The sequence below is a fragment of the Calliopsis andreniformis genome, chromosome 10 (genome assembly GCF_051401765.1).
Source record: "Calliopsis andreniformis isolate RMS-2024a chromosome 10, iyCalAndr_principal, whole genome shotgun sequence".
In the NCBI taxonomy this organism is placed as follows: Eukaryota; Metazoa; Arthropoda; class Insecta; order Hymenoptera; family Andrenidae; genus Calliopsis; species Calliopsis andreniformis.
The window spans coordinates 18,900,613-18,916,924 of NC_135071.1; the positions used below are offsets into that span (position 1 = coordinate 18,900,613).

Genomic DNA, 16,312 nt, shown 5'->3' on the forward strand with positions numbered 1-16,312 from the left:
CTTTTTTGGTAAATTTTCAACTCTTTTCTTATAAAAAATATCGATTTAATGTATTTATTTAAAAAAGATTGACCACTTATGGTTACCTCTAATAAAACTGTGGCCTCCACTTTGAAGAATTCATTGTCCTAGATCTCCATCTTCTTTTACCAATTTCAGGAACTCGATGCATAACAATTAATCAGTGAAATTTGATAATGAGGAATTGCTTTGCGTAATTTCAAGGGAACACCGATTGCAGAAGACAACGCGGAGGAACCTTGCGTTCTATCTTCGTCCACCTGATCCGATTGATTCCATTCCTATCTGGAATACATTACATTATTAATATCAAATGACAGCACGAGGTTTCAACATCCTCTGTCTACATATATACCGCATCGATAGCCAAGAATAATCTGGGTTAATACAATATTACTGTACAAGGAAATAACACTGTTCACTCTAGAACTACCAAAAGTACCAAGGCGACTCATGTACATACCCACACGCTATATTCCTCTTTAGTTAGCATCCTACAGCATGAACTATTATGAAAGATAAAAATTTGATTTTTCGCCCCAAAGCCTTCACTCCACATTCGAGCAACGTGTCCCTACTGCTTTCGCTGCAGCTGTCGAATGGCGGAGACTTTGAAAAAGCGTGGAAAAACAGCGATGGTAACGAGTGTCGAGGGTGATTTTCCCATCGGTGAGTGCGTGCAAGGAGGCTGTAGAAAATGGAATAAAAGGGAGGCTGAGAGGGCGCGGGGGCGGGAGAAGGGGTATTGTAATAGAAATTCCACGGGTTCATTTGTCCAAGTCGGTAGAGCCGCGGTAATGGATACACCGCGTACAATATCCACGGGGAGCTCGCGAATATTTATGAAGCTTCCAGCGTGGATGAACGAGAAATCGCTCGCGGAAAGCTTTGTGATCCTCTGTGCAAGGCATCCGCGGTTCATCGAGAACCGCGTCAAACGATCTTCAGGGATGTTGTTTCGTCACGCTATAATGACGTACCTTGCCACTGGCGACGTATCCGTTCGATGCAGAGCATCCTGACGAACAGGGTCAAGAAAACGTCTGTGTCTCCCTTCCTCTCAGCGGCTGTCGATGGAGACGGGAGTTTCTGTCGCGTAAAAGGGAACCGGGAGACTCCTTTGACCCTTTTACCGTGCTTTTCCAGGCTGCCCTTTCTGCATTAAGACCCTTCAACTCTATTATATATATCTATACAGATGGTTAAAGTTAAAGACCCTGTCGTGATCTGTTTGAGATGTGTCACGAGGCGAAAGTAATTCGGAGCACTAAAGAAGCACCGGGAGCTTTCTTACAGCTCGTTACTCGCTTTTATGAGATTATAACGAGTCGAATTGTAAGAAGTAATAAATATAGCGAATACTGTACTGCACGAATTGTTGCTTCAGAATAGATGTTTGAAATTCTCGTTTTTTGAAGAGCTCAAAGTTGAGAAATTTGAATATTTGGAATTTCCAGTCGTTGGGAATTTCAACAGGTGCAAGTCCCAGTATTTAAAAATTTGAATTTTTAAATATTTTGAACATTTAAATATAACGACTAATATCGCATAGCAATTACCCACTATTTACACTTAATATATTAAAACACACATCCTTCCGATGGATTCAAGATTCCTTAAGCCATGTTTCCTGCCGCCATGTCCTGATCAGACTTCATTTCCGCGACGATCTTCCACTTCTTGCTCTGGAACACCTTTCTAGGTCTCTCCTGCATCTTCCTTCTACAAGAAATTCGCGTAATCGCGATTGAGATAGAAAATCCCATTATCAGAAATGCAGGGAAGAGATCCTCGCACGTTGAGAGGAGTGGGAAGAGGAAACCAGCACCATCAGCTCGCAATATCCCAGCCGCAGGATGAGCTACTTGGACGGAAATAATATGGAAACGCCAAATATTATTTTAACCGTCGATTTATAGAGTGGGCCTGTCACTCTGACAAGAAGCAGGCATTGTTACTCTCGGCTCTTTCGCGCTCGCCGCGACCGCACACGCGTTTCCTCTCTTCGAGGCTGCTAATTATAAACGGGACTGAAGGAACGTCTTAGCGAATTCCGACTTGTCGATAATCGATGTTTCACTCTTGTCGCGAACAATGTTGAGAAAGTAAGGAAGAAGGTGATCTGAGAGCTTCTACTATGAGTAGGATTAACACTTTGACTGCCATGTCATCCATGGGTGGGTGATAATTTTTTCAGGGCTGTAAATAATATTAATTCACACGATTATGAATGATATTATGATATTTACTGTCAGCCTCTTAGCCATAGGTATAGCGAAAATTGTTAAAAAAATATTTACCTAGTATTTAGCTACTACTAAAGATACAATTTTTTCCACGCGTTGACAAATCCTTTCTGAGTAGATCAACCAAAGACAGGTGTATTTTCTTCCACAGATTTTACAGTAAAAAAGGTTAAGAGTTAGAAGAGTATTAGATCGACATGTTGGCACTAAGAGGGTGAATAAAAAATTATTAGTGAACTTAAGATAGCACTCAAAGTGTTAAGGCTGACTTATTTCAGAGCAAGAAGGTGGAGGCTAGAGGTAGACAACTGAAGCCGATCGTATCGAACGTGTTGAGTTTCCCAATTCGAGGACAGCTCGTTCTCGAGGGCAGGAAACTAGTTTGCCCCGGAATCGTTGACTAATTGTTACGTTATGCAATCGATATGAAAGTCAGTGTCACAGTAATGTTAGACGTTCGCCTTGGTTCGACCGCGAGGCGATCTCCTTACAGACCCACTTCCTTTTACGATTATTCCTTCTGGGTCGATACTTCGCGGAACATCGATTCGATCGAGCAGCTGCGAGTAAATAGAGCGATCCATTCTCCTGCAAGAGGATACCACTGCGCTTCGGTACTTCTTCGTTTCGTAACAAACAGGCTCTCACAGTTCTTCAGCAGTTTTTCTTTAAAATTTTCGTTTAACGAAGCGTGCACGAGAGTTGATGCATTTCAATGAGAGTCGTGTTCGAATCAGGTCGTTGTTAAAATTGTTTCCAAGTGACGATCTCGTCTACGATCATGTCGATACCAGGTCGCATCGTTTCCTTGTAACGATGCCTGTTATCGTTTGCGATAACGACTCTCGGCTCTCGTTGCTAGAACAATGCCCATGAAAGGGTGCGGGGGATCGAGGATCTGCAATTGCCGATTCTTGTTCCATTGACGCGATAAATCATCAGCAAGATTCAGTTGGACTTTCAGGCGGAAAGTATCCCCGCGTATTTTCTTTTATTTATAGTCTATGCTACCTTTCGTCGTTCAGTGTTAGGCCTGAACTTTTTTTCGGAAAGGCATTGTCCCTTTTTACTATTATTGAAAACTTGGAAACTGAAAATTTAATAATTTGAGGGCTTCTCAATGTTAAAAGCCTTCTAAACTTAAGGATTTCTAAACTTAGAGACTTCTCAAACTTAAAAGCTTTCTAAACTTGAGGACACCTAAACTTCAGTACCTAAAAATTAGAAAATTTGAAAATTTCAGTACTTAAATATTTGAAACTACTTAAAATTAAAAACATGACATTACTCATGAGCGCACAGAACCGCCAAGCGGTCAAGTGTGATAAACTTGACCCACTCTTGAAATATCCTGTCTCTTTCCTGGTTTGCTAATAACTTATTCGAAGAAGTGGAGGGCAGTCGGTCGATGTCACAGCCATTCTGTCTACCTTACGAAACGATACGAAAAAAGAAAAATGTGCCTCTTCTCTCTGGATTCTATTTTCGCAATCGTCTTCAGAAACACGCACAAGGTGGTCCACAAATTTCATGCACCGATTTCGAGTCAGGTCAAGACTCACCAAGGGCTCCAAACCTCTCCCGTCTTTCCTCCTAAAAAAACACAGAAACAAAATTTTAAAACAGAGTACGTCTAGACCATCTAGGAGAGAGCATCCGCGAGGGTATAAACACTCGACGCAGGACCGACACTCGCGATCGAGTTGGAGAGTGGCGTGTAAAGCGAAGGGTGAAGGCGAGGTTGATTCGACGCAAAAGCAATCGAATTGCGAGCAGAGTTTTCAGTAACTTCAAGAGCGAGAGCTCCCAGAAGGGCAGAGCAGGGGCGGAGGTATCTCGACGTCTTGACGCGCGCTCAGGCGCGGGCCGAATCAAATAAATAAAATCAGAGGCGCGCCACCTCGTGTCCGTGCGAGTACAGGAGAAGTGGTTGTTATTTTTAGTGAGAGATACACGGGGCGAGCACGTTTCTCGAGCGTGTGTTTCGTTTCCGGGCCGAGGGGAGCAAGCGCGATCGCCGGGAAAAGAGCGCCCTTCGAGACGGAGCAAATAAAACTGACGTCTGAATGACGGGGCGAAACGATGACGCACTAGCTGGTTTCTTTGACGAATTCGCGACTGATCCTTAGGTGGAAAATTCCCCTTTGCGCAACTTCTCTCTTTAAGCATCTACAGCAAGCTTACAACATTAAGGAAATGGCCATCTTTTGACTGCTTGAAGATTAAAATTAAGTAGAGTACGCGACCTTATTAAAAGTTACAATTAGACCAAGGTAGAGTTACTTAGAGAGCCCAGGACTGTTGCTCCTACGTAAGAAGTTTTAAATTTTAAAATTTTCAAAGTTTCAAATGTTCAAATTTTTAGATAACTAAACATTCTAATAGCCAAATATTCAAATATTCAAATATTCAAACATTCAAACATTCAAACATTCAAATATTCAAATATTCAAACATTCAAACATTCAAATATTCAAATATTCAAATATTCAAACATTCAAATATTCAAATTTTTAAATGTTCGAATATTCAACATTTTTATATATTTATTCCTGCTTCTGTCTTCCAATCCTGAAGCTCTGCATTTTAGGCTCTAAAAACTCTAAAAGCTCAATCGATTTTTTATTTTCGAAGCTCCTCGCAACTGTCAAGATTGGGTCAGAAAAGTTCAAGATGAAAATTTCCGTCCTCTCTCGACGCATCGACGTGTCATGGAATCCAGTGGTTACACGGATCGCGAAACTTCCCTCGAACAAGGTGTCAAGAGATGCTCGTTAAGGAGCGCAGAATGTCCGATAAAAATTTCAATTTATACGCAAAAAAGTCGTCGGAACTTTGATGAAGAAAGTTCATAACTGCCCATTAACTCGTTTGCCCTGAGTGCAGAAGACGCGGTTGCCTTTCCCTCTGTCTCTTTCCTCTCCATCCTCGTTTCTACCCACTTTTCCATAACGCCTCGGTTTTCCACATCGCTGAAAACGACAGGAATCCACCTTGCCTTTGTCTCTGCTACAATTACGCGCCGCCTTGAATTTTTGCTTCTTGCAGCTATCTTTAAACGTTTCCCTCGATTCTTCCCTTTCTTCTCTTTTTCGAAGATCGATCGTAACTCTCTTTCTCATTGGTCTCCCAAGGATCACGGACACGAGAAGCGTATCAGTCCCACTGAATTTTTTATGCATTCGTTACATTGACTGAGAGCAATGCGTAATCGGCGCAACTTGAAAGTTAAAGCAGACTTTGACTCATCGATCCATCATCCTCATAAATATTCAACAATATAATACGTGAAAAACAAATCTCCGCGGTATCTTTTCCTCTATTTTCTGTTCTCCTTCTGGAGTCTCTCACAGCGATACATCGACTGGAGATTTCTTGTCGTTTGCAAGAACGTATCAAAAAGTTTAATTATTTATTATTAGAAAAGAGGGATTGACTACCTTCTCGTGAGAGTTTCCTCGTGGGATAATGGGACGAGGGAAGAGGCAAGATCTATAGCTATCGAACAAGGTAAAACTTCAAACGCAACAGAGAAATTCGGTTTCCAATCCAAGTTATTGGCTCAAGTTTTCAATAAGAACAATAATTATTCAGAGGTTCACGCGACTTTGTGATGAAAGGCTGCCATACTTCTGGCTACTTTTCCCTATAGCTATTTGTAATTAGAATTTTCCTTCTTCGAGCTCTACCCTTTGTCGTCTTCAAGGCAATTCTCTGAAAAGTGACGTTCCTTGACAGAGATCAATGGTCCCTGGAGGCAGAATAAGTGAAAGGCACAGGGTTTACCAATTGCGACGCTACTCGACCGTGTGATAAACGACGATAGTAGTGAAAATGCCCGAATTACGTCGCGCAGGAATCGCGAGAATTCAGGAGGATCTCGTGCTCCAACAGCAGCAACTTTTGCAGATGTTATTTGCTGGCTGTCCTGTTTCCGCGGCGAATATCAACGTCGACGGCTTCCTTGCTCTCCTGCAATTTATTTTCTCTGTAAAGCTGCTCCAGGCCGATCGTTAATGGCCAGTTGCGAGGTCTACAACTTTGTTTGCTCGGGCAATACCTGTGCTCTTATCGTTTCCTCAGGATGAAGGACCAAGAGGGCTGAATTTGACAGAACCTGATAGGTGTGTTTTTCTCGTTTTGATCCTCGTATCTTTTGCCTCAAAAATGTTTTAATGTTTCCTTATCTGTAATCAACGTTAGAAAAGCTTTTGAGTGAGTACGTGCAAGGCGCACACGATAGTATATCTTTGATCTCTGTGCAAACAGATTACGTGAAGAATTGTTTCCAAGAGGAAATTCTTTGGATCATGACTTGGGAGTGATAACATGCTGCGGCGGATGATTACAACTGTGTCAAGCACTCTTGGAATTGTGTCGAAACAGAAAACAAACGGCGTAGATAACGTATTATCTACGGAGAAGCCAAGTATATTAGTGTCTCTTCTTATTAGAAGAGAAGCAAAGAAGAAGAATATTTGAAATGAGTGCATTATCATTGTTATTCTCTCTGGTTATTCTATATTAAAAATTTGACCATCTGAGTCTCTGGATATTTGAGAATTCCAATACTCGAGAGTTCCATAAGTTGAGAATTCCAATAACTTAAGGCTTCTAATACTAGGTAATTCTATAACTTGAGACTTCCAATACTTGAGAATTCTATAACTTGAGACTACCAATACTTGAGAATTACTTTCATTCTACTTTTTTTTATTTTCACGAAAACTGAGATCTCTCATCTGATGACAAGACTGACAAAGGCTCAAGTACTCGCGAATTTGTCACGAACGAAGGAAAATACACTAAAGCGAAGTAGAATAAGATGGAACAAGTGCAACGCTCGTTTAGATGCACCGTGTACGCTCACGATGCTCGTAAAGTGCATTCACACATGTTTCCTCCCCCTGGCGCGTGGTGTAGAGGGGAAAAAGAGGGAAACGCGGAATCGCGGATGAAAAGGTTCGCGATCCAGCGATCACCCAGCCTGAAATCGTTCTAACCGTGGAACGAAACGACTGCAGGCTTTTATTGCCAAGCAGTTTAATGACTTACTTGCCGCGCACAATCGGCTAGAAGGAAACTTTCGTTTGCGTTTTGTCTACTGTGAACACCATTCAATCAAACCTGTTAGAGTCGATCTATCGGAAGTATGGAATTTTTTGCATCTAATCTGGTTACCATAGATGACGTTTAATTATTCCTGAGCAGTCCACGCGTTCCAAGTTCAACCTGAAAAATGTTGGGAACAATAAAAAGAGTTCTATAAAAGAGTTACGACGGGATACACGCTAGCTACGATTAACACGCGTGGCCAGACACGAAGTAAACACCGATCGCACTTTCGAGCTTCTGTTACATTTCGCAGACCTGTTGCCGCGTAATGTATGCACCTTCACGATAACAGGATCTATTTTGGTTCGCTCGTTTAGCCAGCAGACTCCTCTGAAACGTCTTTCAGCGGCGGGCTGGAAACTTTAGCAATTTACGTTTCAGAAATTTGAATGATTTCATCTTACAATCCACCACCAAGTGATCTACTATTACCTATTCGAGATTTTCTTGAACAGTCTTCATTTTATCTTGTGGATTTCAATTAAGGCATAAACTCAAGTTCGTTGAAAATCTGATTCACGACCTCTCCTCTGTTTTCACCAATTTATCTGCATCCCCTCGAAATAAACCAAGCTCTAATTACTGCCTCCCCTAGTATCTCATGGCCAGGTATTAATCCAATCACGAATTCGTTGATAGATCAAGTTTCACGGCGAAGAAGAAAAGAGAGGAACAATGCAGAAAGTGTATCGTGTTTCGTCAATCTGCTCCTTACCACGAGAATAAACTTCGCTTACGTTGAGATGCAGTTCTACAGTCCATCAGAACCTGATACAATAAACATTCAGTGGGATCGTTTTTCAGACCTCGTTAGCCTTGGAAAACGTGTACCGTTTCGAATAACAAATTGTTTCTTTTTTATGTGTACTTGCGTTTACGTATTTCCTCCTTTGGTTAAGTTCCTCAAGATTCGTCTCGAATCGTCGTGTTTCGATCGTCGTCTTGCTTCAGGCGGATTCATTAGCTGGCTTCTTACGATGAAAGTCCTCAGCGCAAAATGCTCCTTTCTCTGTTGCAGACATGATGGTGTTCTTTGTCAATGGTGGTCTGCTGATCCTGGGCTTCGTCATGGCTGTTATGCCGGACGCGATGGTGCTCGGTTCTTCTGGTTCCACGCTGGTTATGGATCAGGACATACCCTTGAAGACCTGTCGTTACAGCAAAGCCTTCTCTATGCTGCAAGTTCGCTGCACCAATCTGGGTTTGGTGGAGATTCCTACTAATTTGAAGACTGATATTCAGGTGAGCTTTGGATTTGCACCTTGGTGGTGATATAGTAATAGTACAGGCTTGAAGTTCAGTAGAATAGGGGGTCCTCGTTGAAATTGATAGGTAGAGATTTTGTTCCAGAAAAAGCTCAAGTTCAAATAGGTTTCAGTAAATTTGGGTTACGTAGACCCTCAAAATAATGCGTAGTGAATCTGGGTCATTAGAATTGAGGAGTAACAACTGTATCAGAATTTAAGCCTACAAATTTATATCTCGTTTTCCTTTGGCTTTCCTCAACAAGTAATTCACAAATGTACAATCGACTCACCTTTTCCCACAGATCTTAGACGCCTCAGTAAACAGGATACGAGTGTTGACAAACGAGAGTCTGGCCCCATACAAGAATCTCGCTTATCTCTACCTGGGCGACAATTTCATCCGCAAGATCGAGGAGGCAGCATTCGACAACCTGAAATACTTAGAGGTCTTAGACCTCTCGAAAAACGGCTGCGACAGTTTGCCAAGGAGTCTTTTCGAGCTGCCATATCTGCGGAAAGTGTACCTCTGCGACAGCAGCTTAACTGACAATGTCTTCCTGGGATTGAACGTCAGGTCGCCGTTGAGTTTCCTGCAGCTGTCGAACAATAGACTCTGCAGGGTCCCTCGCCTGGGTCCTGTCCCCACGCTGATGCATTTGAACCTCTCTGACAATAACATTATCGCCGTCTCGCCGGAGGATCTGGCCCCTTTTTGCTCTCTGCAGGTCCTGGACTTATCTAGGAACGATATCAAGTTCGACCCAAGTGCTTGCGAGTGTCAGACGTTCAATAACTGGCTGAGTGTTCGAGGAATTCGTGCGTATCCTGTGTTCAACTGTAGCCAGGAGCTGGAACATGGGTGCTCCTCGAAGCCAGAGTTTAGCAACAGGACTGCAGAGCTCTATGACAGATGTTCGGAAATCCTGCGGTTGAGGATTGAGACGGAGAAGGCGAGGAACACCTGGATAATGGTTGCCTGTCTGATCTCAGCGTTTCTCTTCTGCCTCTTCGTTGGCCTATTCTGCGTGCACAAGCGAAACAAGCGGCGGAAAGAGAAGCTGAAAGAGGAGCAGAGGCTGAACGCGAATAATGCTAACACGGAGCTGTTGAACAGTAATCTGAGCCAGCCGGAGAACACCTGAGTGACTGAGTGACTTTGCCTGATCGAAGAGAATCCTGGGTTGTGGTATCAGGTACGAGCAACCTTTCTTCGGCACCTTTTAGTGTCTTTTAGTCAGTTCAGTGAAAGTTCCTTTAATTGAGTTTCGTTTATATTGAGAACCTGGGCAATTGTCCTCTCAGAAGTTGAGTCCCTTTTTTCTTACATTTTCCTCCAGAGGTGACCTGAAATGGGAATAAATTGTTAGATGGTGTTTTCTTTTTTTCTAGGCACAACGTGACACTTTGCCAGCGAAAGAGTCGAAGAAGGAAAGAAGAAAGGAAAAGAATAATTGATGTTAATTCACCGCGAAAATCAGTATTCCTTTCTTTCTTTGTGCACTGAATGGAATCGTATTGTAGATATATGTATACATGTACGTGTGTGATTATATTTATATACACAAGTATACGTATAAATACGTATTTGTATTAATTATCATCGTATATTATTTATTTATATGTAATGAGAGAAAAGTCTGTTACCTCTTCGTTCGTTTTTAAAGATCATTTTTTAAACGTTAACAAAGTACTGCTATTTGTTTTCTTTTTCTGTTATTTTCCTTTTTCTTTTTACTGTAGGCGTATCTCAATGAAGAAATGGAAGTTAGTAAAAGACGAATGAATAGTGTAACAGAGAGTTATATATGGAAGCGGTTGAAGCAACGAGTTTTGTTATAGTAACGAGACACTGTTTAGTTCCTAATATTTGTACAATCATTTCGATACATTTTTTACTTTTTGAAGCTGCGTTTACAAGGAACAGTAATTTATGGTACTTAAATCGAGCTTGAACGGATTTTACTCGAGATTGTGGTCTCAATGGCAGCTATTTCGCTAAGTGTATAAAATAATAAGGTTCTTTAAATAATATTCAAGTCAATTATTTATAATTGTTCAGAATGGAATACGAGGCGTATCTGTCGTTGCTCATACTCGAGAATCACATATTCTGCCAGTCGATAACACCTTCAATGTCTGCACAACATGTACTTAATCTGTATTTTAAATGTTGATAAATCTTCCATCAACCGAGTTTCCTATCTTAATGTTTTTTAATACACATTGTACAAAATGATGTTACAAAAAGATTGATGAATTCCATGAAATAAAATATTAACAAGTAAACTAAGTAAACGATTCATTAAACCATATGTCTCCTAAACTTTACTTATTGCCAAATGACGAATCATTAGTAAAAATAGAGGCATTGGACATGTCTAGTGGTTCAAAATCATCCTCTGAGAAACAGTACTCATATAATGTCCCTATCTGATTTGTCGCAACTGATATTTGCGTCGATGCTAATTCATGACTAAACGAGGGAGACGTGACTGGCTGCCCACGCAGGGAGCCACTTATTGGTAACAGATTATTATCACAGGATTCTTTGGCGGATCCAGGATTCAAATTGCTGAGACCCGATAAATGTTTTTCAAGTTCGTTCAAACGATTTTTCGTAGTCGTCGAACAGAAGGAGAAGGAATCAAACAAATTAGGTGAATGGCGGGAAGACGCGCGATGTTCTAAAGTGGAATTTAAATTGAAGTCATTTCCAAAGAGCATGGTGCTGGTTCGCGTTTGGGGCACCTCGCCTGAAATTTTGATATTGCTCAACGAGGAATTATTAGTTAACGAGGCAGTAAGGGTCCTTTGAAAGTTAGAATCATGAGGAACTATGCTTTCCAGGGAGCTGATGGTTGTAGCTAAGCTTCCTGGAGAAGTCACTGTTTTACATATAGAATTATTCACGTCTCTGATTTCGTTCTCTTCTTCCACGGTACTTTCCTCTTTGTCATTTCTCATTTCTGTGTCATCTTCGTTTCCTTCTTGAATTTGAAGCTTCGCAATGCGCTCCAGAAGACTGGCCATGCGTTTTCTATCAAATCTGTTTGTTTCTAAAAGCTCGTACATTCGAACGACAATACTGTAGCACTTACTCTCCAAAGCACTCGACTTGGATGTAACTCGATCGAGAACCTGTCAGGAATAAGCAAATCTTTACGTGACAGTACTTATAATTAAAATATGAGTGAATAGAAAAAGACTGGCGCGGACCAATCGTTCAGAAGCAAATTGTCGAGCTTTCTCTGTGACAGACTTCGGTAGACCTGAAAATTCAGCTAAAACAATTCCATAATCATCGGTGGGCGCCACGCCACGTTTCAACTTATGGGTGTATGTTATTTGACAATTCTCCGTTTCTTCTCCTCTTGCATTTATCGTTTCGAAGAAGTGACTAAAATGTAAGATATTGTCTGATTAAAAAAAGTACGATGTGTATCAGTAAATTAGTCATTTTCCACCGCCTTACTTTGTTACATTACAGTACACATCTGCCAGTTTTGTAAGAAAGACAAAGTGAGTTGCGATAAATCCAAAGGCAGTTGTATTTAAGAGTCGCTCGCAGATAGCCCAAGCGATCGAAGATCCTTCTTCAACTGAGGTACCTTTACACAATTCATCCAAAACGATTAATGATGTAGGTGTGACAGATTGCAAGATATGTTGAGCTTCTTTCATCTGAACAAAGAAAAGAAATAAAATTAGTAGATGCTCCGAGAGTGTATAACAGAAGAAGAGAAAATGGGTGACTGACTTCCAGAGTAAAAGTAGAAGCATTGCACTCGATATCGTCTCGAACAGCAATCTTGCAGAATATGTGATCGGTTATACGAAACGTTGCTTTCTTAGCTGGCACGAAACAGCCGATCTGAGCCATTATATGGAGCAATACTATCTGCTTAAGGTAAGTCGATTTACCACTCATGTTGGGTCCAGTAATCACATGGAAGTTCCAAGGTACTGATGCATGCTGCAAAACGAAACAGAATGTTAACACAAAGTAAAGAGAAGAAGAAAAATAAAGTAGCTTACAACGTCGTTGGGTACAGGACTATCAAAGCCACAAGTTTCCAGTATAGGATGCCTAGACTCAAGTAAATCCAGTTTTTGCCCGAACGTTGGCCTGACGTATGTCTGGAGAGAACTGATTCGACCAAGGGATATTATTAGGTCTAACTCTGCCACATCGGCACTCAGTTGAAAGAAGCAGATGATGTACTCTCGAAGATTTTGTAACAAGTCACAAAGAAGCCTGTGTTTCAATAATCATTAATATTTTAGAATATATTAAATCAGAAACATTGCAAGTTTATATGGTGTTATATTTACACATTGCTCATTAAATGCAGCTCTTCAGACGCGATCTTACATTGCTGGCTCAAGGCTGCCAGCCTGTTTGTGGTCATGGTGAGGACACGTTTGTACTTCCGTACCTGCAATGAATATACGTAATACGACTTAGATTATTGGATATGAATAAATAAATTCTTCTCGACTTTTTAAAACAATTCTTTTACTTGCTAATTTTTATTCATACGAGTACCTCTATGAATTCGCTTGGCGGTTCGAAATTATCTGCGTTCCAGTTGCGTGGAAATACTGCTTGGATATGGTATCCCAGCGATGCGTTGCATCCCAAGGATAATGTTAATTTGTACTTGGCTGCAAGATGCTCTACCATAGCTACAAAAAAGAAGATAGAAGAAGATTGAGAAGAATTCCTTCCGCAAAATTTAACTCTGCCCAACTATAGAGGAAGACAACTATCCTATTTTTCTCCATACTTGAACAGTAACAGTGCTCACACGTTTTATACAGAGATTTACCAACATTTCATATCATCAATCAACTCGCAATACGTTTGTCGAGCGATGTCCAGTAAATCATTAATCCCTGCCTTGATGGCGAAACAGCGTTGCATGTTTGACGACGTGTATCCTGTCACGGACCTTGCATCTGGGTGTATCGTTTCCAGAATTCGTTCTTTCATCAAGGAAAATCGGGGATCGTACAATTTCTGAAATGTTAAGGGTGAAATATTGCACAGTGGTATGTGAGAGCTTACACAAACCTCTCTTATTCTTTGAAGGATGTTACTCTCGCCAGTGGATAGGGCTGCTTTAAGTTCTGGAATAGCATCCAATAAATTCTTCAAAAGCAATATATAATTCAAGTTTTGCTCTGCACATTGCACAGTATTTTCATGTAAAACAGGAGCCGTGGACATGGCGACGAGTCTGTCTGCGCCGTGCAATCGCCGTACGATTGTCTGTAAATGAGTATTAGGGATGAAGAAGGAAAACAGTTGGGAGCTAAAATATATTAGGACTTCGATTATCGGAACATCTATTATCTGCAGTCACTAGTTCCCATAATCGAGGTTCTACTGTACACAAAATAGAGAGTAGAACCTGAAGAATAGCTCGTAAGGAGGGATTGGATACCAACTCAGCGACAGAAGATTGTCGCTCGAGAATGGCACCTTCTTGGCATGAAGGCTGAAGGATACTGGCTCGTAAAAGCTTCCTACCCATTGGTGTGGAACAAGTATCCAAGATGCTTAGTAAACTAATATTTCGTTGACTGCATTGTGACTGAACTAGCTCTAGACTCCTTGCACTTTCCAAATCTATATTAAACCAAAGTTGCTTTTTATAAAGAGACGCTTAAAAAATGCAAAGTGCGACCATTTCTTGACTCACCTATAACAGTGGCGTTGGGAGATCCCTGAAATTCGATTTTCATCGATCTGGGAATGTAAAGTATACGTTGCACGTATTCGACGTACTTCATCAAAGCAGCTGCAGCAGCTAGTGCATAGTACCTATTAAATATTCTAAGTATAACAGAAATGGATGTAAAATATTATTTTTCCTTTGCAAACAATTCTTTTTCCTTTACTTTTCTTTCACGAATAGCTCCACAGATGAATACTCAGCTAGACAGAGATTTTTAACTCGTTCCAGACCATTCGCGTCGTTGAAATGAATTCGAGATACGGGTGTCACTCTCAGGCCGACAAACTTGCTCATGATGGAACGATACAGGACATTTCTACTTGCATTATGTTCACACATCGTGTCTGGCATTAGAACCTACAAGGTTTATCATTTTCTGGGTTCTGCCATTGTTTGGATGTAAGACACCTATTTAGGAGAACTTACTTCTATGGGGTCGAATAAGTACAACTTGTTCAGCGCGCTTTTATATGTCTGGGAGTCACTGATTTGGCAGAGAATCAGATGTGGACATCGAATATCCAACGCAGCCATTCCTACTTCGGTCCTAGCTTCCCCTCGGCCAGTAGTAATCGCTAATTGATAAAATTCGACTTAAATTAAAATACTACTGTATTTGATTAATATATAAGTTTCTACATTACTTCTTTCTTTTTTTTAATGCGATTATTAATATTCTTGCTTCGAAATATACCTTCGCCTACTACAGTAAAAGACCACTACAATTGTTGATCTTTGAACTGCTGTAACTTTGTGAAAAAAAATCGTAGAACAATCTACCTAGTCTCATTTTAAAGGGAAGACTTCTCCCTATAAATGCACTATGAAAGGAATTGCTAGAAAAATTTTTTGAGATCCCTAGAGTTGATTGAAGTTGTACAATGTTTTAGGAAAAACACCACCTTCAATTCACCACCTTCCTTTCTAATACATAACTTTTTTGAGAAAATTCAATTCAGGGAGTTGAAAGTAGAGGCTTTCCCCTTTAAAATGAGACCAGGCGCACTGCTGTACGATTTTTTTTCGCGAAGTTACAGTAGCTCAAAGATTAGCAATTTTTTCGATCCCTGGATCACTCTGTGATTTCGAGGCTTGCGGCTCACTTTTCATTCAGAGTGTGATAACTCGGCGAAAAAAAATCATAGATCGCTCGTTCTGGTCTTGTTTGAAAGGGGAGGGTTCCAATTTTGATTTTCCTGCAAGAGAAGTCACGAAAAAAATTTATCAAGTTCCGGATAGTTGTCTGAAGTTGGAGAACATCCAAGAAAAAACCACCCTCTGCCGCTCGGCCTGCCGTGGAGTGGAGAATTTTTTTTGGACAAGTTCAATGCAGATATGTTAAAGTAGAGGCTTTGCCCTTTAAAATGAGACCAGGCTCACCTCCCTGCGATTTTTTTTGACGGAGTTACAGCAGCTCAAAAATTGACTACTTTTTCGGGCTCTGGATCACTGCGTGATTCCCAGGCTGGAGGCTCACTTTTTATTCAGAGCGTGATATCTCGACGAAAAAAAATCGCAGAACGCTCGCCATGGTCTCGTTCGAAGAGGGAGGGTTCAGGCTACAATATTCTCCCAGGAGAAGTCCCGAAAAAAATTTTTCAAGTTCCTGACAGACGACAGAAGTTGGGAAACTTTTGTGGCAGAACAACCCTCTCTCTCTCGGCGGGACGTGAAGTCAAGAATTTTTTTCGAGCAAGTTCAACTCAGGGACGTCAAAGTAGAGGCTTTGCCCTTTAGAATGAGACCAGGCTCACCTCCCTGCGATTTTTTTTGACAGAGTTACAGCAGCTCAAAAATTGACTACTTTTTCGGGCTCTGGATCACTGCGTGATTCCGATGTCAAAGTCACACTTTTTATTCAAACTGCGATAAATCGGCGAAAAAAAATCGTAGACTAATTTTTAAGGTCTCATTCGATAGGGGAGTCTTTAAACTTGAAATC

General features: G+C 41.0%; 1 protein-coding gene across 1 annotated transcript; it reads right to left on the bottom strand.

The window, feature by feature from the left end:
* Positions 1-9,615: 9,615 nt before the first annotated feature.
* On the bottom strand, positions 9,616-15,901 carry LOC143185134 (mutS protein homolog 4). The gene is made up of 27 exons (XM_076387868.1): positions 15,888-15,901; positions 15,821-15,846; positions 15,583-15,727; positions 15,406-15,468; positions 15,284-15,294; positions 15,151-15,228; positions 15,065-15,070; positions 15,015-15,020; positions 14,797-14,963; positions 14,534-14,727; positions 14,335-14,456; positions 14,044-14,261; positions 13,704-13,901; positions 13,463-13,649; positions 13,176-13,315; positions 12,962-13,065; positions 12,665-12,884; positions 12,387-12,602; positions 12,102-12,310; positions 11,846-12,026; positions 10,959-11,767; positions 10,850-10,915; positions 10,699-10,756; positions 10,423-10,616; positions 10,321-10,375; positions 9,955-10,129; positions 9,616-9,846 (listed from the first exon to the last, which is right to left on the bottom strand). The coding sequence occupies exons 1-27, from the start codon at positions 15,899-15,901 to the stop codon at positions 9,722-9,724; spliced, it is 3,987 nt and encodes a 1,328-aa protein (XP_076243983.1). The 3' UTR covers positions 9,616-9,721.
* Positions 15,902-16,312: the final 411 nt, after the last annotated feature.